Source organism: Elephas maximus, chromosome 9, assembly GCF_024166365.1.
Source record: "Elephas maximus indicus isolate mEleMax1 chromosome 9, mEleMax1 primary haplotype, whole genome shotgun sequence".
Classification (NCBI taxonomy): domain Eukaryota; kingdom Metazoa; phylum Chordata; class Mammalia; order Proboscidea; family Elephantidae; genus Elephas; species Elephas maximus.
The window spans coordinates 62,759,909-62,786,009 of NC_064827.1; the positions used below are offsets into that span (position 1 = coordinate 62,759,909).

General features: G+C 48.9%; 1 protein-coding gene across 5 annotated transcripts in view; it reads left to right on the forward strand.

Moving 5' to 3' along the window:
• The window catches only part of RGS3 (regulator of G protein signaling 3), a 139,562-nt gene that overhangs the window by 47,153 nt on the left and 66,308 nt on the right, over positions 1-26,101 (forward strand). For 4 of the 5 annotated variants that reach the window (XM_049895057.1, XM_049895059.1, XM_049895067.1 and 1 more), the window contains 7 exons: positions 17-122; positions 1,172-1,523; positions 2,431-2,470; positions 8,443-8,639; positions 11,572-11,655; positions 17,732-17,843; positions 22,768-22,811. In XM_049895057.1, the coding sequence (XP_049751014.1) occupies positions 17-122; positions 1,172-1,523; positions 2,431-2,470; positions 8,443-8,639; positions 11,572-11,655; positions 17,732-17,843; positions 22,768-22,811 (935 nt within the window). Of the gene's footprint in view, positions 1-16; positions 123-1,171; positions 1,524-2,430; positions 2,471-8,442; positions 8,640-11,294; positions 11,356-11,571; positions 11,656-17,731; positions 17,844-22,767; positions 22,812-26,101 lie in introns of those variants that run through there. The other variant, XM_049895066.1, reaches the window with a different exon arrangement.

The following is a 26,101-nucleotide window of genomic DNA, read 5'->3' on the forward strand; positions in this document are numbered from 1 at the left end:
TTCTTTGTCCTGGCAGGGGGCCCGGCAGAGCAGGCAGGGCTGCAGCAGCTGGACACAGTGCTGCAACTGAACCAGAGGCCTGTGGAGCACTGGAAATGCGTGGAGCTGGCACATGAGATCCGGTGACAGGGCAGTGGGTGGGCTTGGGCCTTAGGCTGATGACACACCTTCCCACCCAGCCCGGGGCACCCCACCCTGCCCTGCTCTTGCCTTTCCCTCCTCTGTCCAGCTGTGAGCTTTGCTCCCCAGGGAATAAGCTTCTTGGCCTGAAGATGGGAGGTTCAGACTTAGAGCAGTTTTGGCTCCCAGAGCAAACAGGGTGGAAGCTCTCAAGTAGATCCTGTGTTCATGACATGGCTCAGGGGTCACTTTCTAGTTTGGCTAATCATTTGTGCTACCTAAGAGCTTTTTTTTTTTTTTTAAGAGCTAGGCTGAAGGATATGTAAAAAAAAAAAAAAAAGGATGTGTAGATGTTGCCAATTTTTAAGTGGCACAATTTAAACATTAAATAATTATTTTTTAAGATCTTTGAGTTCCCTAAATTTTGATGCCCTGAGTTCCTGGGTGGTGCAAATGGCTTGTGGTTGTCCACTAACCTAAAAGTTGGTGGTTTGAACTTACCCAGCAGCACTGTGGAAGAAAAGCCTGGCTATCCTTCCATAAAGTTATTACAGCCAAGAAAGCTCTATGGAGCAGTTCTATTCTGTAACACATGGGGTCACCATGAGTCAGAATCAATTCGATGGCAACAAGTCTTGTTTTTTTCGGGGGATAGTGAAGCCCAGGTGGTCCCATTTTTGGGTTGACCTCTAGAATGACTAGATGAGGGGTCGCGCATGGGTGGTTTGCTTGCCCCTACTTGCTTATATTTTGCCCATGGCAGACATCGTTAGTTGAGTATGGCAATTTCTCCTGGTACATCATCCGGGCCTTGGCCTCAAGGTCCTTCTCAGCCACCGTCAGTTGATTAGAGTTGACCTAAGATCCTTTGGCTGTCTTTGCTTTAGCTGGCATCTTCTATCCCTTCCTGCAGTGACATTGGGAGCATCTCCCCTGCCTCTGCTTCCCTCTCCCCTACTCTTTTTCTCTGCCCTTGCAGGCCCCCACCCTGGCTGACTTTGGCCTCCCCCAGACTCAACTTCTCTGTGTGCCCCTCCCCCCCAACCTCCAGGAGCTGCCCCGGCGAGATCATTCTGCTCGTGTGGCGCATGGTCCCCCAGGTCAAGCCGGGACCAGATGGCGGGGTGCTGCGGCGGGCCTCCTGCAAATCAACACATGACCTCCAGTCACCCCCCAACAAGCGGGAGAAGAACTGCACGCACGGGGCCCAGGCCCGGCCCGAGCAACGCCACAGCTGCCACTTGGTGTGTGACAGCTCGGATGGGCTGCTGCTTGGTGGCTGGGAGCGCTACACCGAGGTGGCCAAGCATGGGAGCCAGCATACCCTGCCTGCCCTGTCTCGTGCCACTGCCCCCACTGACCCCAACTACATCATCCTGGCCCCGCTGAACCCTGGGAGCCAGGTATGGACAGCTGGCTCAGGGAAGATGAGGGGTATTAGGTCCCTGTGCAAGCCCAGGAAGACCTGAAGGCTCAAAATTGTGTTCAGAGGAGCCTGTAAGAGGTTGGGGTGTTAAGCCAGGAGGTGAGGAAACCCAGGCGGGGTGTGTATTAGCTCTGGCTTCTGCAGGGCTGTCCTGGGCAAATAGAACAGATGGGTCGAGGTGGCCTCAGGGAACAGATCCAGGATCACTGGGGGATGTCCCAGGGTGGAAAATTACAACTAGACTGAAGAAAGAGCTTTCACAAAGCTCACTTTTCTGCAGTGGAATGGGCTGCCTTGCAAGGCAGTGAGCTCCCTGTTATGGGAGGTATGAAAGCAGACACTGGATGATTGCACGTAGGGATGATGTTGTTTCCCAAAACATGAGTCCTGTGAGATACTTGGGATAAAGTGTTCTGAGGTCAAAATAGATTTGAGAAATATTCTATATTCTCTTCCTCTCTTGGGAGATTCCCAATGCACAGTAGCCTATTTAAGGCTCTGAGGCTCTCAGTAAAGACATATCCAGTATTTCTCAACCTTCCCTGACAGTGGCACTCTTTATGGCCTGGTTGTTATTGTCCCACAGTACCAATGTTCCATGGAGTGCACTTTGGGAACAGCTGCTGTAAAGGAGGTTGGGGAATTGGCCAAGGGGTTAGTCTTGATGGCAGCTCAAGCCTCTTTCAAGCTGAACATCCTGGGATTCTGTGTTCTCTTCAAGCTCCTTCCCTCAGCTGGTTAGCTGGATTGCTGTTTTTCCCTTGTGCCCTCAACCACTCCACTCCCTATCCCCCAGCCCTTTCTTGGCCTGGTGTCCAGCAGTCTGTTTGTCTGTCCTGCCCCATTCCTGGGGCTGAGATGGTTCTCGTGTCTTTTCGTTGCAGCTGCTGAGGCCCGTGTACCAGGAGGACACCATCCCCGAAGGTGAGCCTGTCCTCTGCTGCTGTGCTCTCTGAGTCCCTGACAAATGGTGGGGACCAGCTGGGCATCTGGCCCAGTCTCCTCCTCTGATTTCAGAGGCCTTTCCAACACAGTCAGGTTCTTCTAGCATATTGACACAGATTCTGTCCTCTTGGTATTTTTTCATCCTCACTCAACCACTCACCCAACCAGTGTCTTTTTTCCCTTAGAGCCAGAGCTAAGAAGGAAGAGAGGTAATCTTCCTGGAGCAGTCTAAGAGACAAGGTCTTCAAGAGTCATTCATTCAGTTGAGATTCATCCAGTTTTACTGGGCAATCAGTATATGTTTAGTGCTATAGGGAATGTGTCTGGGCTGCCCAGGAGGGAGGCATAGCATTTGAAGCTGGAAAGTCTCAAGTTTGAGTTCTAGCTATATAATTTTGAGCAAGTCACATCCACTTGCTTAGCTTCAGTTTCTTTATCTGCAAAATGGGGCCAATAATTCCTGCCTCAGAGAGTTATTAGGAGGACTAGGTTAGATAATGGTTGTGAGTAGTAGCCTGTCTACTGTGAGATGTTCCACAGAGGGTGATTGTCTTTAAAGTACGCAGATATCTCTGCTGTTGCAACTGACTCTTCTCCTTTATCTTTCAAATCCCAGCCAAGGGTAGAAGCTGGGCTCAAAAGCAATTCCTTCTTCCAGGAAGCATGAGATGTCAGTCTTGATGCTGGAGCTGGTGGCCATTCTTTTAAATCCTCTATGTGCCTGCTTGGAGCCTTGGTGGCACAGTGGTTAAGAACTTGGCTGCTAACCAAAAGGTCAGCAGTTCGAATCCACTGGCCCCTCCTTGGGAACCCTGTAGGGCACTTCTACTCTGTCCTATAGGGTTGCTATGAGTCAGAATCGAATCAACGGCAATGGTTTATGTGCCTGTTGGAGACCTCTGACTCAGCAGTCCAGATGGTATCTGGAAGGTTGAAACTAGCCTTGCTGGTGCCATGACGCTCACTTTAGGTGTGTGTGAGCCCTTCCTCTGGTGCGTTCAGAATGCCCTTTGACCTCCTTTGATGGTGGCCTTGACCCAGCCACTCCCAGACTTGCTTCCTTGCCATCTCTTCCCATCAGTAGTATGAAGATGCTGCTGCTTATAGTGAGTACTTGGGAGAGTGCCTGTGCTATTTTGGATGAAGAGGGCTCCCATCAGGTTCGGGGTCATGATAGAAGGCATCCTCTTCATTTCTAATCTGAGGCATTTGCGAAGTTGGGCCTGATCTCTTGGAAATGAATCTGTGTTCCTTCTGGGGAGAAATCAGATAATAATTCAACTATGAGTTTAAAAAAAAAGTTTTTAGTCAGCACATTAGGTTAGAGTGGAGATGCCACTGCTAAATAGTGACTTCATTAAGGGCAGAGCCGGGGCCTGGCTCATTTCTGGGTGTCTAGTGCCTGATGCAGGATAATGGTTGTAAGTAGTAGCCTGTCTACTGTGACTTGGCTGAGTGACTGACTGAAACAGAATGACTCTGATTGCCTCCACGGGTTTGAAGACTGGCCGTGGAGTCAGAAAGCACATTTCTGTCCCTCCAGCTGGAGGCTGTGTCACCTGCAGTGAGCGATTGGACACAGGCTCAGTGCTCTGGGATTGAATCTCTCTTGGCCTGAGAGATGCCTCTGTGTCTCCCTGGTGTCCTCCTAACCTGTATTCATGTTTTGATTCCTGAGAGTACAAGACTTACTGAACCAAGAAGAGCATAGCATGGCCATCTAAGCCATGGGGAAAGGGCAAGTAAGGAAATGATGATGGTTTTAGTAACAGTGGTAACTTTTTGAATGCATCATATCTTGACTCTACTTTGCTTATTCTTCATACTAATAATAAAAAATTTTGGTATCTAAGGACATCTTTACTCTTTACCAGGATCAAGTCTTCCAGGCTTTCAGTCTTGGGGATCAGAGAAGGAGTGGCATTTAGGATGCAAAGTTTCTCCTAAATACACGAGGGCTGACAGTATCTCGATGCCCCTTCTCTGGCTGGGCTGCCTGGCTCCCTTTCAGGAGGGAGGGTCGAGCCCTCCTGAGTTGAATAGGGTCTGGTGCCCTTCTGGGGTCTGGGGCTACCTGCCTGCTGATGGTTGGCATGTTCACTGGGGCCACTACCGTCTTTAGCATTGTCCCTGCCCTGTAAAGGCAGCTGGTCCTCAGATTTACCACTGCCAGGGAAGGATGCCTGCCGAGGCTGTCCTTGGAAGTCGTGAGCAAAGCTGTGTGATGACTGTGTTTGGTCAGTGAAGCGGGTGTTTGAGAAAAAAGGGGTGACCTGGGGGTTTGGACGAGAGGTAGTAAGGGGTAATAGGTGGGAAATGACGAGTTTATCTTCACAGAGCTCAGTAGCTGGGTTGTAACCTGGACTGTTTTTAAAACAGATACCTTGAAAATCAGTTTTGGAGAGCCATGCCCATTTGCCACACTTTGTCCAGGATGTGTGGAGATGGGTCGATCCCACCTTGTACTATTTACTGCCCAAATGACCTTGGCAAGTAACCCAACCACTCCAGGCCTCAGTTGCCTTATCTGTAAAATGGGGGTAAGCAGAACTTTCCTGCCTGAAGTTAGAGGTATTTGTCAGGTTATGACTCTCTATGCCCAAGATTCTATGCCAGCCCTCTGAATCTGGGCAGAGAAGAGAAGAAATGGATTCTTTTAGTCAGTCTGAGACTGAGGAGCACAGGGTCCCAATTTTGGCATCTACAAACGCTACTCTTTTTTTTTTTTTTAATTTTATTTTGTTGTTTTTGAGAATATACACAGCAAAACATACACCAGTTCATTTTCTACACGTACTGTTTAGTAACATTGATTACATTCTTCAAGTTGTATAACCATTCTCACCGTCCTTTTCTGAGTTGTTCCTCCCCCATTAACATAAACTTACTGCCACCTTAGGTTCCTATCTAATCTTTTGAGTTGTTGTTGTCACTTTAATCCCATATGGATGGTTCTTAAAAGAGCATAATACTCAAGGCAGATGTTTTTTTACTAATTAAGCTAAGCTATTTTTATTGTTTGGTTTCAAGAAGACTTAAAGGGATATTTTTTGTTTAAGGTTTAAAGATTATCTCAGGGCTATAGTCTCAGGGATTCATCCAGGCTTGAAGTCTCCAGAAAGTCTGGAGTCTACGAGAATTTGAAATTCTCTTCCGCATTTCCCCCTTTTGGTCAGGATTCTTCTATGGAATCTCTGATCAAAATGTTCAGTAACGGTATCTGGGCACAATCCAGTTCTTCTGGTCTCATGACAAAGGAGGCAGTTCATGGAGGCAATTAGCCACACATTCCATATCCTCCTCCTTCCTCTGTTGTCCTAGGCGAATAGAGACCAATTATTGTGTCTTAGATGGCTGCTTGCAAGCTTTTAAGACTTCAGGCACTACACATGCATCAAACTAGGAGGTAAAACAGAGGCACTGAACATGTTATTAGGCCAATTAATTGGGATGTCAAACAGTACACCTCTTTAATTTTGGTCTGCTTTGCCTTCCCTCCTTGCACGTGAGTCATGTGTGATTTTTCTTCTCTGTGCTAGGCTTGGCCATGTTAAATTAGACAGTCTAGTTCCAGGCTGACCTTGTGGCCCCATTCATAGTATGGTTTAAGGTCCAGTAGCCCTGTCTATCCTGCCACCACCGATTATTCAGTGGCTGGAGTTTGTAATAACTCCTCATGCACTCACAGTGACACAATTCACAAAACCCTTCCCCATCAGGTCTTTGTGTGAGCCTCCACTGGCCCTGGGGCAGGCAGGGCAGCAATCCATATCATTTGCACTTGGCAGTGGAAAAAACTCTGGCTCAGAGAGGGGAAGAACCTGTGTAGGGGTACACGGCAGGTCTCTGGGGGAAGTCAATGCTCAAATTCATTCAGGTCTCTGGTCCTGCTAAATCTACTGCAGATCTTGAGAACCTACCTGGGTCTTTCAGTGAAGGGGCTAGGACTGGGGCAGCACAGACTGCTCTGGGGCTGGGGTCCATGGCCAGATGGGATTTGGAGCTGAGTAACTTCTTCTTTGCATCTGCCCTCCTGCACCATCCTGGGCTCATTCTCCTCCCACTCCTCTCTGAGCGACTCACCAAGGAGGCAGGAAGTGGTTTAAGTCATTATGGTTTGAGTGCTGCCCCAAGGCGCGACTGTGATCAGTGGTCACTTGTGTATTGGGGGGGAGTCAACTTGTTTTTCTCACTCTGCTTGGTGAGAAGGGGCACGGATGTGCTGAGGAGGCGAATGTGAAACCTTCTGAGCTGAGTTTTTCCTCTGAAGCGGTAGCCTCGCGTTGGTGGGGAGCTTCCCCGAGAAGTGGCTGGGGTCAGGTCACCTGTTCACTTGAAGCAGCCTCCCTGGCTGCCAGGGATAGGGGTGGCGGAAGCAGGCAGGGGCCCCAGGACATGGGTTGGGCATCCAGGTCAGGGAGGGCCAGGCCAGTTGCCCAGCTGGCAGCAGGAATCCCTTGGAGGGGCCCAGGTGTGCCTGGAGCCCGACACCCTCCTACCTGTTTGCCTCCAAGAATCCCTGACTTTTTAGCTGCCCTGTATTTTGCCCTCCTCAGTTTAATGGGACATGGTAAAGACACGTGTACCACCCCTGGTCAGTGTGAGGGTGTACAGATGTGTCCCCTTGAAGAGGGTCCTCTTGCCATCACAGCAGGAGTTCTCTCTTTTCTGGGGGTGGTCGTGTTTCTCTCTCTCTCTTCTTTTCTCTATTATTTTTTTATTAGAATAATTTGTGAGTTGGTAGCCAATCCAGGAGTACCTCCTGGTTGGAGTGAGGCCTAGGATTCCTAGAGTCCATTGGGACACCCGATTAACTCGCTTTTCCAAGTGGAGGAATCACAAAAACAGGAACAACAATAACGTAACAGCTAACTTTTATTGCATACTTACCAGGTTCCAGGCACTGTTCATGAATTCCCTGCGTGGCACAAACAGTTAAGCACTCGACTACTAAGCCAAAAGTTTCGTGGTTCAAATCCACCTAGAGGTACCTTTGAAGACAGGCCTGGTGATCTGCTTCTGAAAGTTTACAGCCTTGACCACTCTATGGAGTGGTTCTACTCTGCAACACATGGGTTCGCCATGAGTTGAAATCAACTCGACAGCAACTAACAACAGGCACTGTTCTAAGGGCTTAATTTAGAGCATCGCATTTAATCTCAAGCAACCCAGGGAGCTTGATACTATTATTACAATTGAGGAAACCAAGACTCGGAGCGGTGACGTGAGTCACTCCAGGTCACCAAGCTAGTGAGCGGGTAGGGACATTTGAGCACAGTTCTGGAGCAGCACGTGCCCATTCCTTGTCCTAGACTGACCTAAGTGAGCTAGGCTGCTCCAGAGCCTGCCGCTGCTCGAGGATAGACTCTGATTTGTCCTGGGAAAGCCTACTGTTTCTGTTAACGCTGCAGAACGTGGATCTCCAATCCCTTTGTCCATGGGGCCTGGGCTGGGCTGGCTGGGCTGAGAGTAGTGGGGATGGGGACAAGGGGGAGAGCACTTCACCTGCTGCATGAGACAGTCGCTGCTCTGCTCCACTGCTCCATGTGGGACTATGGGCCCAGTAGGCAAAATCTTCTGATTTTTCAAATACGAGAGATTTCCTGATTTTTTAAAAGTGTGAGGTCAAACTGATAGCTCTGATAAGGGCTCTGGGCCACTAGATGGGCACTGCTGCCTTAAGTCATACTTGGTGGCTCCCAGCTGTGCCCTAGCCCTGGAGTGGCTTTTTTACTTGTCAGTATCTCTCACTAGAGTGTGAGTGAATCCCTTGAGGCCCGAAACTCATCTGAAGCCTCTGTATATTCTTAGCACCTTACACAAGACCTGGCACATAGTAGATGCTAGGAAACGGTTGTTGATTGAATGCACCTATGTTCCCTGTTTCCATAGCCAGGATGCCTTTACAGAGCTGATGGAAGTGTTTTACAGCTCCCATCTCTGTTCCACAGAATCAGGAAGTCCAAGTAAAGGGAAGTCCCACACGGGCCTGGGGAAGAAGTCTCGGTTGATGAAGACGGTGCAGACCATGAAGGGCCATGGGAACTACCAGAACTGCACAGTCATGAGGCCGCACACCCCGCACTCAAGCTATGGCACCTATGTCACCCTGGCCCCCAAGGTCCTGGTGTTCCCGGTCTTTGTTCAGGTGAGCTGGTGGCTGGTCCCAAGGGTTACCTCAGGAGGAGCTGAGAGAGAGGAGGAGCCTATGCCCCAGGACTGAGGGCCCCCTTTTTGGAAAGATAAATATCTTTAGATGCTTTGGAATTCTGGGGCTTATACTGAGGGACCAGAAGCTTCTAGAAGGGGGAACAGGAAATGGGGGCACGGGAGGCCAGCAACAAGAGGGTCGCCTCCTCCCCACTCCTTCCTCTGGGCACAGGGCAGGCACACTACAACTTCCTACTCCTTGTTGAGTAACCGTCTATGGCTCGTTGTAATGTCACAGGCCCTATTGCTGAGGCACCCGCTCCCTTGCTCCTCCAGTGGTTTGTTGGTTGGAGATGATGGAGGGAGAGCCTTGAGGTCTCAGGATCTTGTCCGGTCTCCTTGGTGTTAGCAAACATGTCTGGCCGGTATTAGCCGGTAGCCTGAGATTCTTTTAGATCTTCCTTCTTCTCCTACTTCTTTCTTCTTCCCTTCTTCCCATCTACTTTTTCTTCCCTTCCTCCCATCTACTTCTCCTTCTCCCAAAATATAACCCTTATTTATTCCACCACCCAGATACAACCAATGTGAACATGAAACAGATTTTACTGCACATTTTATATCTTATTTGTCTTTTCTTTTTGAACAAAAATGATAGCAGGAACATTTCCCATATCATTAAATATTCTTTGAGCCTGGGCTTTGTAGTGGTTGTACACTCTTCTATTATATGGATGTACGATATTTATTCTGAGTCCTGGTGGTGCAGTGGTAAGGAGCTATGGCTGCTAACCAAAAGGTCAGCAGTTCAAATCCACCAGCTACTCCTTGGAAACTGTGGGGCAGTTCTACTCCATCCTATAGGGTTACTATGTGTTGGAATCGACTCGACGGCAGTGGTTTGGTTTGGACCAGATTTATTTAATCAGTTCTCTGTGCAGTTACTTGCGTTACGCCTACTTCTTTTGCTATTGATAATAAGTCTGTGATGAAAATCCTTTTTAATGAGTTGCCTCTGATTATTTTCCTCGGGAGAGCTTCCTATAACTGAAATGACTGGGCCATGGATCCTAAACATTTTAAAGGCTCTTTATACATATTGACAAATCACTTTCCAGAAAGACACTATTAGTTTATCCACTCACTAGCAGCACAGAGGGGACTCGGCCCCGCGGGACTCATTTATTATGGAGCATTCCTTCTTTAGGCTCCCTGGCACCCTTTTCGGGGACTGTCACTGTCCAAGGGGATCTTTTTTGTTGTTGCTATTGTCTTCCGATCTTAAAAAAAAATTTTTTTAAATCTTATTGTGGTAAAATATATACAACAAAGCCTTTACCTTTTCAACCATTTTTACATGCACAGTTCAGTGACTTTATTATGTTCACCATACTATACAACCGATGTCCAGCGAACTCACACTTTGTTAGAATGTGGCCTTATCTCCAGTGGGCGACGCTCCCCTCCCCAGGCAGATCTGTAGGCCCTTGACTTTCAGTAGGTCTCGTCTCTTTCTTAGGATGTTAACACAAAAGTCTTGGCATTAATGGGAGTTAATCCTTCATTGTCATCTTTAAATTTTTATAAAAAATTAAAATTAGTTTTTAAAAAAGTTATTAAAACTTGAATTGTGAACTATGTAAACCCAAAACAGCATAACCCTTTAGATGTACCATTTAACAAATAATTATGAAGTGACTCTCCTCTGAGACAGAGCCCTGGTGACACAGTGGTTAAGAGCTCGACGGCTAAGCAAAAGGTCAGCAATTTGAATCTGCCAGCTGCCGCTCCTTGGAGACCTGATGGGGCAGTTCTACTCTGTCCTATTGGATTGCTATGAGTTGAAATTGGCTTGATGGCAATGGGTTTGGTTTGATTTTTTTTTATCCTCTGAGATAAAGGAATAGACTATTGCCACCACCCCAGAAGCCTTCAGAGAGCTCCTCCTGACCCTAATGCTGTCCCTCCTGACCAGGTATATTCACTGGCCTGACTTTATGATAACCATTTCCCTGCTTTTCTTTAGTTTTGCCATCCATGTATGCTTCCTTAAATAACCTGTTTTGTTTGGCCTCTTTTTGGATGGTGTTTAATGAAACCTCACTGTTCGTTTTCTTTTGGGTCTTGCTTCTTTTGCTTCACATTATTTGTAAGATTCGTCCAGGTTGTTGTGTGTAGTTGATATTTGTTTCATTATCTTTCTTCAGACACCTTGCTTGGTGTCAAGCACTCAGAAGGCACCTTATGAATCTACATTCGTGGGGATAATCCAGGGATCAGAGAAGTTTCTCTGGGCTGGACAGAGTGGGCATGAGGGGAGCTCCTCAGGGTGTCTGAAGCAGAATGATGGGGTATGGTAAGAGATTTGGGTGAGAATTGGTCCCTGGGGAACTGTTAGAGCAAGCCTGGTATGGATGCAGAGCAGGGACTGGCCTGGACTTGAAGGGGTTCAAGTGACTGAATCTCCTTGCGTGAGTGTGGGTCGCAGGCTGGGCAGGAGGCATCCCTGAGAACATGGGCCTGATAGCAGAAACTTTTATGTGAGGCTTGAGCACGGCGGAGAGTGTGGGGGCTGGGAGGGCCCAGGAGCCTGGGGGAGGGGGTGGGGGAGTGCAGAGGGCCTAAACATGTGGTTGGACTTCCTGCCAGAGAGCACAGCTCTCAGAACAAGGGTTGGTGGGGAAGGTGGCAGCAGCAGTTCCGCACAGAACAAGAGGGTCTGTCTTTCTGTTTCCATCTTGGGTGTTGTGCGTGAGGGGGCCTGTGGCTTCTGGGGGGTGGGTAGAAGGGGGTGGGGAGGAGGGGCTGGTGGGCTTCTCTCTGTGGAGAGGGCTCTCTTTGGCTGGTTGGAAAGCTGCCTCCTCCCTCCCCGTACTGTTTCCACCAGACCTCTTTGAACTGCCCACTCAGCTCCAGCCTTACTTTGTTTTCAGCCCTTAGATCTCTGTAACCCTGCCCGGACCCTCCTGTTGTCAGAGGAGCTGCTGCTGTACGAGGGGAGGAACAAGGCTGCCGAGGTAAGACTCACAGGGGCATTTCCCAAGTGGAGTTTCTTGGTGGGTCCATTGGGCATCCTATAGGCCCCTAACTTTTCTCTCTTCGTGATGGTCTTAGAATTATACAATCTCAGGGTAGATGAGACCTGAAAGGTCTTCCAGCTCCACCCCCTACCCTCTCCCTACCAAATGGCCATCCAGGTTTTTTTGTATGCGTCTAGTGATAGGGAACTCACCACCTCTCAGAGCTATTTAGTCCATCTTTGATGATTAGAAAGTTTTCCTAGCCCCTAAAGATATCCCATTGTTTCTCCCCAGTTCCTCCAAGAAATGCCAGTTCACCCCAGCTGTGATGAGTAACTTTGTGGGTGAGAAGATTAAAACTTAATCAAAGAGAATTTTTAGAGGGGTATTAGTTACCCAGGTTTTCTGGGTCTGTAATCCAAATGCCAGATCCTCTTCTGAGGGGTCAGTCTATGATTTCTCCTGGGCTCTAGCTCTGCTGACAGGGTAGTGGAGGGAGGGGCATGTCATTCTTTCTGGGAGCTGGCCCTTGCTTATGTCTAACTAGGGGAGCTTCATGTACTCGCACAATCCCCAGAGCTGGCCAGGTTCCAGGTCAGTTGCATGAATTTAAGGCTAAAGGATCTGGCTGAGCTACCTGGGGGTCCTGGGGGTGAGGGTAGGGGGTTTGCTGCAGATCAGGCCCTGACTCAGATCTGGCAGCTTGGGGTAGTGGTAGATCAGGAAACTTGGAGGCAGGAAGCCTATAGCCAGTTCCAGCTCTGCTGCTGGCTCACTCATGATTTTCCCCTTCTTCCTCAGTCTTCCTGTCTAAACAGTGGGTATGTGTATATTTGAGGCAGCAAGTGTAAGATCTGAGGTTGGCTAATCTCTAAGGGCCTTTTCTGCCTTTGTGCTTGTATGATTATAACTAAAGCATGAGGCTGGTTTTGTTTTTTTTTTAAAGAAGTAGACCAGAACTCTTGTATTCCCAATTAACATTGTTTTGAGAAAGCTCCCTGGGAAGACTGCATGAGTATTTCTACCACACTGGGATTGCTCACTATATCCTGGACCTCCTCTTTGGGAACTTTCTTAAGAACCTTGGCATATTTTCTGAATTGCCTCCATGGAAGTAAAACATCATCTGTTGAAGGTGATTCGAGTTTTAGGAACAAGAAGTCATTTGGAGCTATGTTTGAAGTGCTACTCTGTTCTACAGAGTCGCTATGAGTCAGAATTGACTCGACAGCAATGGGTTGGTGAATAAGGTTTGTGATGGAGCTAAGTCAGGTGGCCAAGAGTCAGTAAGATGTGGCTATAAATTCACAAGATTCATAAAAATGGCAGTTAGAAATGGACATCACGCTGAAATCTATATATGTCTAATTTTGTTCTTTTATCTATCCAGTAACCATTAAGTCTGCAAGTGTTCAGCAGCTGCTGTTTATCTTCACCGTGCACGCAGTTTACATACTCTTGGCTCTTGCAGCACCTCCAGGAGATAGGCTTGGTTGTCCCCGTTCTATAGATGAGGAACTTGAGGCTCTAGTGGGATTCACTAGGACCTGAGGGTCTCAAGGGATGGAATCAGGATTACTACACGGACCTCTCTTGACTCAGTGGTACCTTCCATTATCCCATGCTGCCTCCGGCATGTTTGTTTAAAAACACAGACACAAGCTGAAGCCATAACCCGGTTACTCTACAATTCCAATCTGTCCAAAAAATCTTTGCATAGTGGATCTTTGGAGCCTTACAACTAAGAGTCATCCCTTTAAAAATTGAGGGAAGTAATTTGAAGACAGATTAAATAAATACATTTCTTTTTCTTGAAGAATAATAGGAACCAAATATGTAGATGTTGGTACCCTCTCATGTTACTCAGGCCAAAAATATACATGAATTCAAGAAGGGACTGGATATGTTCATAGACTCTCAGTGTTGATTAGTCCCTCAGAAGCCATCTATTCTAATTGCCTCCTTCTAACATACCCAGAAGGAGCCCTGGTGGTGCAATGGTTAAGCGCTCAGCTGCTCACTGAAAGGTTGGTGGTTCGAACCCACCAGCGGCTCTGTGGGAGAAAAGACCTGGTGATCTGCTCCTATAAAGATTACAGCCTAAGAAACCCTTTGGGGCACTTCTACTCTGTCGTATAGGGTTGCTTTGAGTCGAATCAATTCGATGGCACACAACAGCAAGAACATTCCCAGCCAGTGGTTTTCCAGCCAGTTCTAGAATCTGCAGGGGCAGCAACTCCAGGCAGCTGGTTTTATTGCTGGAGAGGGCTAAATCGTAGAAAGTTCTTCTTTACCCTAAACAAAAAATCTTTATTCCTGGAATGTTGCCCCTTGGTTTCTTGTCCCATCTCTTCTCTGGGAACGGTCAAGTTTGCTAGTGTCTGTGAAGTGATCCAGTCCCACACCATGAAGAGTCCTCATTGCTCTCCCTCCCAGAAGCCACGAATGCCATTAATGCGCCCTGAGATCAAACTGCATTTTGGAGCAACCTCATTTGTACATTCAGGCAGTAGTTACTGAGCTTGTACAGTGTAGTTAGGCCCTGTGCTAGGCTCTGGGGATATGAAGGGGCACAAGACAGACACACCCTCAATTTATATACTGACTAATTGAGTTTACTATTAACTAAGGCACCAAGGTCTTTTCTGCAAACCCTGACCTTAGGCCAGATTCCAGGGAGGAAGTTTGGTTAGGAGCCACTTGGAAGAAGTGACCCTCCAAGTTACAAGGATTCCCTAACCAAGTGATCCCTCAGCCCTTGACCCCTTGGGAAGCCAGATGTGTCCTTAGAGCAAAAGTAGGGAAGACAAGGCTTGTGGTGGAAGGCAGCAGGTAAACGGGCCACAGAGATGGCATTACCCTACCGTGGGCTGCTGTGCTCTTACTGGGTCAAGGCTAGCAAGATGCTGGTGAGGTGGAAGGGCACCACCTGCACTCCACTGGTACTTTGCCCACTCTGCCCTGCCTCCAGCTGTGTGCCAGCTCTGTCCTTTCCCTGACCTGACCTTTGGGGAAATTCTTCATTCATGCCTTAATCACTTCCTGTCTAGACCACTTTCTTAGTTCTGGGAATCTGGGCCAGAGCGGAGGCCTGGGCTTTTCTTACCTTGCTCATGGCTTCTCGCTGCCTGCCAGCCATTTAGCCCCGAGAGGGGCCTGGCCCATCTTTTTTATTTTCCAGGGTCCTGATAAACCATCTCCTCCGACTTTTTCCTATCAGCTTTGTTGTGGGTCCTTAGGTGGCTGCCAGATTTCCCTTGAGTCGGGGAGATGGCCTGGGGAGCTGGAGGGTTTTCGTTGGTTCCTGGCTGGTTTAGAACCTTGTCTGTTCCGTTGCCTGGATTTTGAAGTCCTTTCCTGTGACCACCAACCCTTCAAATACTTCTGAGCTCTTGGATCATTTTCTTCTCCTCCCTTAACTTTACTTATTTATTTTTTCCTCTCCTTTGGTCCCTGTTTAGATTCTTTCACATTCAGGGAGGGGATGGCTATAGGCATATTGCTACTTTGTATAGTGAGAGCTTTAGTGTCATCTAGAACTGGGTAATAGTCCCTGGCTGTGTGGCTTTGGGCAGGTTGCTTAACGTCTCTGAGCTGTAGGAGCCTCATCTGTAAAGGAAGGCAGTGATGTTATTTACAAGCGAGGATCCACTGAGCAGAAAGTAGGGGCTCAACATATGGAGGCTCCTGCGGGGCTGTGGTGGGAAGGGCATTAGATAAGGTCACCACCACGGTCCCTTCCAGCCTAGGGTTCCAGTGCCCTCGAGTTTGGGCCCCAACTGAGAGCCTCCTGTTCAAGGACCTCCCCCTATTGTCTCTAGCTTGGATTACCTCAAACCTCTCTGTTTGTGCTACCCTCAAGGACACAGGCGGTCCTTTAAAAAATATGTATATATATTTTAAATTACAAAAGTAACATTCTCATTGCAAAAATAAAAATTAAACAGAAGTGTAGAAAATAAAATCCCACTCCCCAGAGAAAACCATGTGGAGGGTGTGGTGAGTATCTTTAAAAAGTACATAAATATAGGCCTATAGTTTTGTTTCACAAAATCGCATTATGCTATGGGTGTTTTTCCACTTTTCACTATTTTGACCCATGAGGGACGGATTTCCATTTCTGCCCACATGTTGTTGTTGGGCGCCATTTTGTCAATTTCAACTCACAGTGACCCCGTGTGACAGAGTAGAGCTGCCCCATAGGGTTTTCTAGGTTGTAATCTTTACAGAAGCAGATCGCCAGGTCCTTCTTCTGTGGAGCCTCTGGATGGGTTTGAACTGCCAGCCTTTCAGTTAGCAGCAGAGCGCTTAACCACTTGCACAAACAGGGCTGCTTTCTCCCCACAAGGCTCTTCATTCTTTTAATGGTTATGTAAAATTCTACCATATGAAGGTAAAAAAATCATTGCTGTCGAATTGATTTCACCTCATAGTGACCGCACAGGACAGAGTGGAATTACCCGGTAGGGTTTCCAAGGAGCGGCTGGTGGATTTGAACTGCCACCAGTGTAATTTATTTTGTTCATCCTCTCTGAATGGCTGTGTTATTTTCTTTTTTTTTTTATCATAAGAATGCTGCTGTTCTTACGTTCATATTTATATATCCTTGTTAGTGTTTCTGTAGAATAGAGTCTTAGACGTGGACTTGTTGGGCCATCTTGGTAGCTACATGTCAACATGTTGACTTTTAAAGTTCAGCAACAACCTACCACACACCCGCTGTGCCCCTTGGTACGTGTAGAGCCCTTCTGACTGACTAGCTCTTAGTTCGGAAGAGAGAAGTGTCAGGTTCACTTAATTAAAAGAGAATTTCACATCATCAATAATATTTTGTTTTCTTTGGGGGATCTAAGATTGGATTTTATTGCTTTTGACTAAATGCCACTGCAGGATTTACAAAACAAAGGACAGTGTAATCTTTAGAAGCATTAGTGGGTCCAGCGGATCTTTTTTTCCCAAGTAGATTTTTTTTAGCATGAAAATATGCTGAGCATGCCTGTTGGTTTACCTATAATGTCTAAAAATAGCTTTCGCCTTTATTTTTGGAGCAGCTAGTACATAAAAGATACAAGTTATGTACCTGTCTGTATTGGAGCCTAAGCAACTTGCTTTTTCTTCGACTGATCTTGCATTAATGTAGTTAAAATCCTCTGCAAGGAATTTAATAGTAATACGTCACATTTCATGATGCTTCACTTCTCATTGTGCAAAGAGCTTGTGGAAGGAGCCCCTGAGAAAGCCAGGCAGAGACTCTCACCACTGGTTGTGCAGATGAGAAAACTGAGGTTGACGGGGCTTAAGGGAACTTACAGGTTTTCACGGCGAGTTAGTGGCAGAGCTTAGATAGCAGCCTCATGATTTTTGACTCCAAGTCCAATGCTCTTTCAGCCAGACACTTAAAGCTGAATAAAAGCGAATGTGGAACATTCCGTAGTTCAAGGGTAGCTCCAAGCTCAGGGTGCTGGGCTAGAGACTCCAGAGCATTTGGTCAGATAGGTGGGCCTGTGGGGCATCAGGTTACAGGGAGACCTGTAGAGGCCATCTACCGTGGAAGGTGAGGGTTGTTTATTCTTCTGTATATTTTTTACTACTTGGAAAAGTGGGGGGAGCAAAGGGAGTCTGGACTGCATGTGAGGTCTCTGCTCTGGGCTGAGGCCACACTGAAAGTCTGCTCCTGGTTCTGCCCAAGATGTGTTACTTAGAACTCCAGGGGAGGTGGTGGCTCCCGGCCTCCAGGGGACAGTGGAGCAGCCAGGCTCTTCCACTGGCCTCTTCTCCCCCACCCCACTCCCCACCCAAAGCACAGCCACTTTGAGCCTTTTAGCAGGGGGCTGAGAAAACAAGGGTCCTGGAACGGAGTAAGGATTTCCTTCTTGACATCAGTCGACACATATTACCGAGTTACTGCATCACCCCCCTCCACCTGCCAAATACTCGGACTGGAATGGGTCCTAGCACATAAGAAATCAGTGGGACTTAGATTGTCTGAGCTGGAGAGAGGGGGACAGAGAGGAAGGGCCTGGGCAGTGTGTGCGTGTGTGTGTTCCATTCTGTTTGCTGTCCCCTGGCATAGGTGACGCTGTTTGCCTACTCGGACCTGCTGCTGTTCACGAAGGAGGACGAACCAGGCCGCTGCAACGTCCTGAGGAACCCTCTCTACCTCCAGAGTGTGAAGCTGCAGGAAGGTAAGTAACAGTCCTCCTGCTCTGGGCAGCATGAATGCCCTGGTTGGGTGCCCCTCTGCCAGCTGTTGGTGGGGCATTTAATCCTCATAGGAGAGGAGCATCTGTCTTGGTTTCTGCCTTGGGAGTTGTGTGTAATGGGCATGTGGGCTCTCGTGGGGTCTGGCAGTGGTGCTAGGCTCTGTGCCTAGCACTGACTAGACACTGACATTCCATTCTAGGCTGATAAGCCTCTCTATATATCCTGATCTTTGCTGGGAAGTTTCTGTTCCAGAGACATTCTAGGGAGGTGATGGAGTGAAGTGGGAAGAGCTCTGGACTCAGACCTGTGTTCAAATCTTGGCCTGGCCCCTCACTACCTGTGTGACCAGGGCAAGTTGCTTCATCCCTTTGGGCCTGTTTCCTCATGTGTGAGTGAGGATAATAATAGTATCTCAAAAGATTGTTATGAGGATTAAATTAAGTCATCTATGCAAAGTGCCTGGCATACAACAGATGCCCAATAAATGTTGGGTGCCACCCCAGCACCACACACATCCCTGGACAAGGAACCCCTGCTCCTTGTCTGCCCAAGTGCACTGCTCTGGCAGAGTCGAGGGAGCTGGAGCATGTGCGGTGGGGGCTGGCGAGCAGTGGGATGTGGGAGTGTGAAGTGAGTTCCAAACTTTCCATCGTGCCCTCCTACACTCGGGGAACGGGAAGCCAGCTGGGAGTATCTGTCGAGTGGTTTGGTTTGGCGCCTGAGGTCTCCGCTGAAAGGGGCTCGATTTCCTCTCCCAGATTATGAAAACAACAACAGACCTGTTTGAGCATGGTGACAGGGGCAGGGAGGAAAATATTACCGAGTGAAAGAATTCTGTTTTGACGGTTTTTGCTCCAGGAAAACTTCCTGACTGTTTGCAAACCCATCCTGTGTGCTCAGTGCCCTGGCTGTTCTTCCCACTTGGAAACCCAGCCTGTGAGAAACTCCACACTTGCCTCCCTACAGGAAGTCGCTTACAACTTCTTCTGCGGCTCTGACTTTCTCCTGCCCACTGACCAGGGTGACTGCTGAGAGAAAAAGCAAGGCGGCTTACTCTGTCCAACCTGTGCCTCTGGGCGGGCTTAGTCTGACCAAAGGGCAGGGCTGAGGGGCAGTCCTCTGAGCTCCTTCAGGGCCCCCACCAGGGTGCTCCCCTGTGCCTGCTGGAGGGAGAGCTGGGTAGAGCTACCAAGGACTCTGCCCTTGGCTTTGCTGCCACTTGCCCACCTCGCCTTGCCCCTGCCCCTCCCTTGGTCCCTCACACCCAGCTTCCCTCACGCTCACACTCACACTCCCATTCCGCCTCCCTCCCACACTGCCTCCTACACACACTCACACTGTCCAGCCCCTTCCTCTCTGTCCCTGCCTCTCCAGCTCAGACAGGCTAAGTCCCATTGATTTCTTATGCGCGAGGACCCATTTGAATTTGAGGAGTACTGGGGTGGGAGCAGTACTCAGTAATATGTGTTGATTGATAACAAGAATGGAACTGTCACTCTGTTAGTCTGCTTCCCAGGTCTGGGGCCATGAGCCTCGGAGGCCTAAAAGAAGGGAGGCTGAAAGTGGGTGTGCTTTGAGTGGAGAGTGGGGTGAGGGAGAAGAGGGCAGTGGAAGAGCCAAGGGTAGGAGCTGGGAGTTTAAGAATCTAGGTTTGGCTTTGCTACTAACACGTTGTGTGACTTCAGCTGGCCCTGACCTTTTTGGGGCTTTGGTTTCTCTGACTATGAAATAAGGGTTGGGCCAGCCCTTTATATTCCCTCCCCACTCTGACAACCCTGGAAGGACCCGACTGCCAGGATTGCTAAGAGAAGTTGGACAGTGCCCTTACCATCCTGCCCCCACCTCTCAAGGGGCCCTCGACTAGGGATTGGCTGAATACTCCCCTTCTGGAACCCCCAGACCCAAAGCTGCAAGTTGGAAGCAGGGTGAGCTCCATCCTCCACTGGCTGGCCATGGTCAGGTTGGGCTGTGTAGGGCCTGGAGGTGTTGCAGAATAACCCTCCAGATGCCGAGCTGTGTGTGAGCAGCAGCCTTGTACAGGCATGGTTTCTTGGTCTAGGACCACTTCCTCTCTCCACAGATGGTGGGTAAGCTAGATGAGGGCTAAGGGTGGCCAGGGCCAGCCCTCCTCAGGACAGATGACCACAACCTTTACAGCTTGTTGGGTAGGTGTGGGAGAAGGGTGTGTGTGTGTGAGTGTGTGCCAGCCCTGCGTGTGTTGCGCAGGCAATTTGGTTCAGACAAATTGTTTTGCTTTCCCTAGCAGTGTCAGTAAGGAGCCCTGGTGGCACAGTGGTTAAAGAGTTTGGCTGCTAACCTAAAGGTCAGCGGTTCAAACTTGTCAGCCACTCCTTGGGAGAAAGATGTGACTGCCTGCTTTCGTAAAGATTACAGCCTTGGAAACCCTGTGGGGGCAGTTCTACTCTGTCCTTTAGGGTCACTATGAATCAGATTCAAATAGACTCGATGGCAATGGATTTAACAATGTCAGTCGCAAACACGGGAATGTGTCTTGCTTGAGAGCTGCTGAGAGTGAAGGAAATGGCTCAGTGTTACTGAGTCCTCAAGGTGTACATTCCAGTGCTTAAGATTTCTTTCCAGGTATTGAAGGTGCCCTTGCTTCCCCCTCCATTACTCCCTGAGACAGGCCTGTGGGTCTCACGGGAGCCTGGGGACACCTTCTCCTGCTGTTGGAGTTGGAGCTGCAGGACCCAATGTTCTGAATCCTGGCGCCCGATTTCCTGCCTGCCTCTCCTGCGCCCCCAGAGACCCGCGGCTACAGCAGGGGCCTGAGTGAGGCTTTTAAGAGATGCATTTGGGGCCTCAGCTGGACCTTCTGTTGCCAGAGTGGCCTCTGATTAACATTGCTCACAACTCCTAGGTTCCTTGTTTGTCTTTTTTAAATCAGCATCTGTGGAGAGTTCAATTTGGGGCAAAGAAGATGGTAAACAAGGAACACACCCAGCCTTTCCTCCTGGCTGGGGCTGGTAAGGGCTGCTCCCTAGCAGGGGCAATCTGCCCCACCCCAGAATCAAGGGCTCCCTGTGGGACTTGTCTGAAGGGTACTTAGCTCCTCTGACCAAGAGTCCTCCCAGGGCCTACCTGGCATGGGGCACAGAACATCCTAGGTGCCCAGTGAATGTTTGTTGGATGAATGAAAGAAAGACTGAAAGGAGATGAGAAACGCTGCCTCAGCTCAGGAGCTGGGGTGCACCCCTCCCCCAGGACTCCTGGCTGGGTAGCCACTTAAACTCTGCCTGCCTTTCTCTTGCCCAGCCTCCCCCAGGCTTCAGAGGGACTGGATGGCAGTGTAATGGGAACAGGCGGAGAGCTGGCGCTAACATCTCCGGTCAGCCGGGGCCCATTGTGGTCTCTTCCTGCTGCTGCTGCCTGCTAGCTTTGTGGTCTTTGTGTTTCTGCCTCCCGGGCGTCCAGCATCCCGCCCACAGCATGTCTTCCTGGCCTGCTCCTGTCTCTCAGGAGTGGCCTGGAAACGTCCAGCTGATTCTTCGGCTCTCCACCCACCCTGAGGAGCCAGGTGTCCAGTCTTGGGAATTCAGCTGCTTAGGTTTTGGCCACTGGAACCCTTGGAGTTAAATCTTAGGCAGCATTTTCTGAGTAAATCCTCAGAGCCCACCTCAGTGGTGGCCACCGGGCGATCACAGTGGAAGAGACACGTTTGCAGCCCTCTGGAGCTCATAGCCTGGTGGAATGACAGATGAGTAAACTGGTAGAGGGGGATGAACTGTGACGATGTGGTCAGGAACACAGGCTTTGGAGGCATCTAGTCCTGGGTTCAAATCTCAGCTCTGCTACTTAGTTATTGTATGACTTGTACAAGCTGTTTTCCCTCCCTGGGTCTCAGTTTCTGTGTCTGGAGAATGGTGACAACAACCTTCCTGGCTTGCCTCCCAGGTGGAGAGGGCTTGGTGAATGGTTGAGTTGGGGATCCTAGACCAGGGTGAGAGGGTTCCAAAACACACAAAGGGGCCAGACCCTGGCAAAGCTATCTTTCGGCTTTACCCAGCTCATGGCTGGGGATCCCCTCTGTATTGGCCTATGCATCCCTTGGTGGGAAGCAAGGTCCACTCTGGAATGAAATGTTCCCTTGTTGAATTTCAAAATAGCAAAGGCAGTTGGACTGCTTAAAGGAAAAGCCAAATGTCGGCTCTCTTGGTGTCCCTCTTCCTCTACATGAGTCCCGAATTCCTATGCACTCAGTCATCTTCTACCCTAGGGTAGGGGTTCTGCCTTCTCTCCTGCTGGAGGAGATGGAGTAGTGACAGTCCCTCCCAGCTGCCTCCCAGGTGGAGAGGGCTTGGCAAATGGTTGGGTTTGGGATCCTAGGCAAGGGGTGTGAAGGCTCTAGGGAAACACACAGGAGGGTCAGGTCTGGGCTGGGAAGTCATCTCTGGGCTCCACTCAGCCTATGATTGGGGTTCCCCCCTCCACTGGCCCACACATTCCTTGTTGGGTAACAAAGCCCACCCAGGAACTAAATGGCTCTTTGTTGAATTTCAAAATGGCTGAGGCAGTTGGATTGTTTAAAGGAAAACCTAAATGTCTGCTACCTGGATGTCCCTCATTGCAGGAATCATGGAAAGAGGGAGACCTCCTGGCATACGATGGCTCCCTACTCCTGGCTACCTCTCATGGAGATCTGGGTGCAGCATTCCTTGGGCCAGGTTGACCTGCAGACAAGGGCCTGATAACTGTGCATCACCCTGTGTGTTTATCTAGTGGCCTTTGCTCCAGGGGTTCCCCTGTCCCTTGTGTCTGGCTCTTTCTTCCTCTTTTTTCCAGGAAGCACCACACAGCCTTCTGGATGAGACAGCTGGCTGTGCTCAAACTACTGAGACTCTTTAGCTAGTTCTAATGCAAGTCTTGCTTTTTGTTTACTCATAGGTTCTTCCGAAGATCTGAAATTCTGTGTGCTGTACCTCGCAGAGGTGAGTCCTTCCTTCTGAATTTGAGGAGAGAGATCTGCGGCCAGGTGCCTGGAGGGAAGACACCGGGCAGGGTTCTGATACCAGCCTCCACACCAACACATGTAGTGTTCCTGGGCAAGGCCAGAAAGCCAGTTCCTTGTGCTGTCTCTGCCCCTGTCTCCCTGACCTCTGTGTAAAAGAGCAGTGGACAAGGAAGTGCTTAGAATGGGCAGGACACTTGTGATCTCTGCTCAGGGCCACCTGTGGGGTTCCTAACAAGGGTGTGGCCTGACAGCTGTGCATTCCCCAGTTTGCTTACTTAGTGGGTCCCTGGGCGGTGCAAACTGGCTGTGCTCAACTACTAACCGAAAGGTTGTTGGTTCGAACCCACCCAGATGTGCTGTGGAAGGAAGCCCTGATGATCGGCTTCTGTAAAGATTTGTTGTTATTAGTTGCTGTTGAGCTGATTCCAACTCATGGTGACCCCACGTGTGCTGAGTAGAACTGCTCCATAGGGTTTTCAAGGCTGTTGTGACGTTTTGGAAACAGATCACGAGGCCTGACTTCTGAGGTGACTCTGGCTGGGTTTGAACTGCCACCCTTTTGGCTAGTGCTTAACAATTTGCACCACTCAGGGTCTCCAGGAAAATCCTATGGATCTCAGTTCTACTCTGTAGCCCGTGGGGTTGCCATGAATCAGAATCGATTCGAAGGCAACGGGTTTGCTTTTTTTTCCCTCTTTTATTCTTGTGTCTGTCTCGTTCTTCCCCCATGGCCCCTTTTACAGGGTCTTGTCAGGGTTTCAAAAGGCCTGCTGGTAATTGTACATTTACCTGGGCTGGATAATGCAGGATAAAGAAGACATCAAGTGTCTGGGTTTGGGGCTGGAGTGATACCCAATCAGTGTGACTGATATTTCTAGTTATCCCCTAGACCCTTTCCTGCCCTCAGCCTCCACTTAAATCCGTCTCACCCAACAGTCTTGAAAAACTGTCTTGTGGAAGGAGTACACTGGCTACACCCTAGGGGTCGGGTCTACATGGTCTACCCTGGCTGACCAAGAGGAATACACCGTTTAGAGAAGGAATTAGTGTGCAGCTTGTGATTGAAAATCATTCCTTCAGTTCCTGGCTAAGAGAACTGGTGTAAGACCTGGAGTGAGTCTTTGAACAGACCCATGGGGAAGAAGACAGAGTTGATGAGAAGTTAGCTTCAGGGGAGAGTGGAGCATTTCAAAGACGCAGTGGATGTTGTCAGACTACAGTCTGGGATCCTGGCTGCCTGCAGTACAGAACTGAGGGCCAGGAGGGCACTGGATGTCCTCCCCTGTGTCAGCCACATCCCCACCCACGCACAGGAAGTAGCAGGTGGAGGCGCTGCGGAGCTGGGGGTCTTCAGTTGCACAGAGCTGAGTGAGCAGAGCACAGCTTAGGGGAAGCAGTGAGCCATGCTGGGAAGAGCCAGAGCCTCTCTGCCCTGAGACTAGGCCCCTCCACCCCACCATTCTGGGTTCTCAGTCTCTCGGGCAGTGCCTGAAATGAGACCCAGGTTCTTTAATGCTAAGGAAGCTTCCTGCCAGGCTGGGTTTGTTTTTCCCAGAGAAAAGCACTTCTGTTGCATTGGTTTCCAGGGAGCTGTGACCTCCTAGCCCTCCAAAGATTGATGAAGGGATATTGATTTGGGGCCTTTTATTTCAGTAAAGTGCCAGGTTATCTGACTGTGAGGGGTTGGGGGATTGAAGCTCACGGGCAGCTAGAAGCCTCCTGTTTCTCTTAATGGATTGTTATGTATGAGGGGCTTATCTGTAATGGAGGGAAGACATCTGCTTTCTCTGTAGCCTGGGAAATTCTTGACACAGGTAATATTTCCACAGAAAACTACAAACTCACATCATAGTTGGAACTTCCTAATATGAATTATGGCACCCAGACAAGAAACCAGGAGGAAGGGAGTCAGAATTTAAAGAGATTTTTCTATTCTACATTGAGAAAACCCCAGCTGCCTGGGTGGCAGTAGCTCAGATGATTCTCCAGTGCCAGGGTCCTGGATGGGGTTGCCCTGAGCAGTCTTGGCCCTGGGGTCTCTGTTCTCCTGAGCAGTTGTCCCTTGTTGTTGTTGTCAGGTGCCATCGAGTCGGTTCTTATTCATAGTGACCCTATAGGACAGAGTAGAACTGCCCGGTAGGATTTCCAAGGAACAGCTGGTAGATTTCAACTACCGACCTTTTGGTTAGCAGCCAAGCTCTTAACCACTATGCCACCAGGGCTCTAGCTGTCCCGCAGTACCTGCAGATCCATGGACAGATGTAGCACACTACTGGCTTCAGAGCTCTGGGGGCATTGGGTTGATGGGCCAGAGGCCATTTTATAACGGAGAATCTGATGCTACCTCCGTTGATATAAGAGTCTGGGTTTTAGAGTTAGAAAGACCTAGATTTGAATGTTGGCTCTGCCATTTCCTAACTGAGTGATCTGGGGCAAGTTACAGGCTCAGCTCTGAAAGAGGCTGATGATGCCTGCCTCCTCACAGGGTTGTTGTCATGATTAAATGAGATTCAATAAGATGCTGTGTCCAAAGCACTTAGCACAGAGCCTAGCACACAGCAAATGCTCAATAAATGGTGGCTATTATTGTTTTTTTTTTATTATTGTAAGCTCCATAACAAGGGGGAGAGCTTTTCATATTCATTTACTCTCCATTAAATACATCACAAATGATTTGTTGATCTTTTAAAAAGAAAGCTAAGAGAAAATATCACACATTCTTTATAACGCACATGTACAGTTATGCAAATCTGGCAAGATCACAGGCTCTAAAGGAGGCAGGAGACAGAATTTGAGTGTCTCCTCTCCTGAGACCTCCTGGAGCCATCAACTTAACCTCTCTGAGTCTTAGTTTTTTCAACTGAAAAATGGTAACAGCAATGCCTTTCCTCTCTGCCTACATCGTAGGTTCATTGTTGTGAGGTGCCATTGCATTGAGTCAATTCTGCCTTGTAGAGACTCATGTGACAGAGCAGAACTGCCCCATACGGTTTCCTAGGCTGTAATCTTTATGGAAGCAGATCACCAGGTCTTTCTTCCAAGGGAGCCACTGGGTGGATTTGAACTGCCAACGTTTCAGTAGCAGCCGAGTGCCTAACCGTTATGCCACCAGGGATCCTTACAGGGTCATAAAACCTGTTGCTGTCGAGTTGATTCCGACTCATAGCAATAGCATCGGACAGAGTAAAACTGCCCCATAGGGTTTTCCAGGAGCGGCTGGTGGATTATAACTGCTGACCTTTTGGTGATGGAATTAAATGTCAAAAC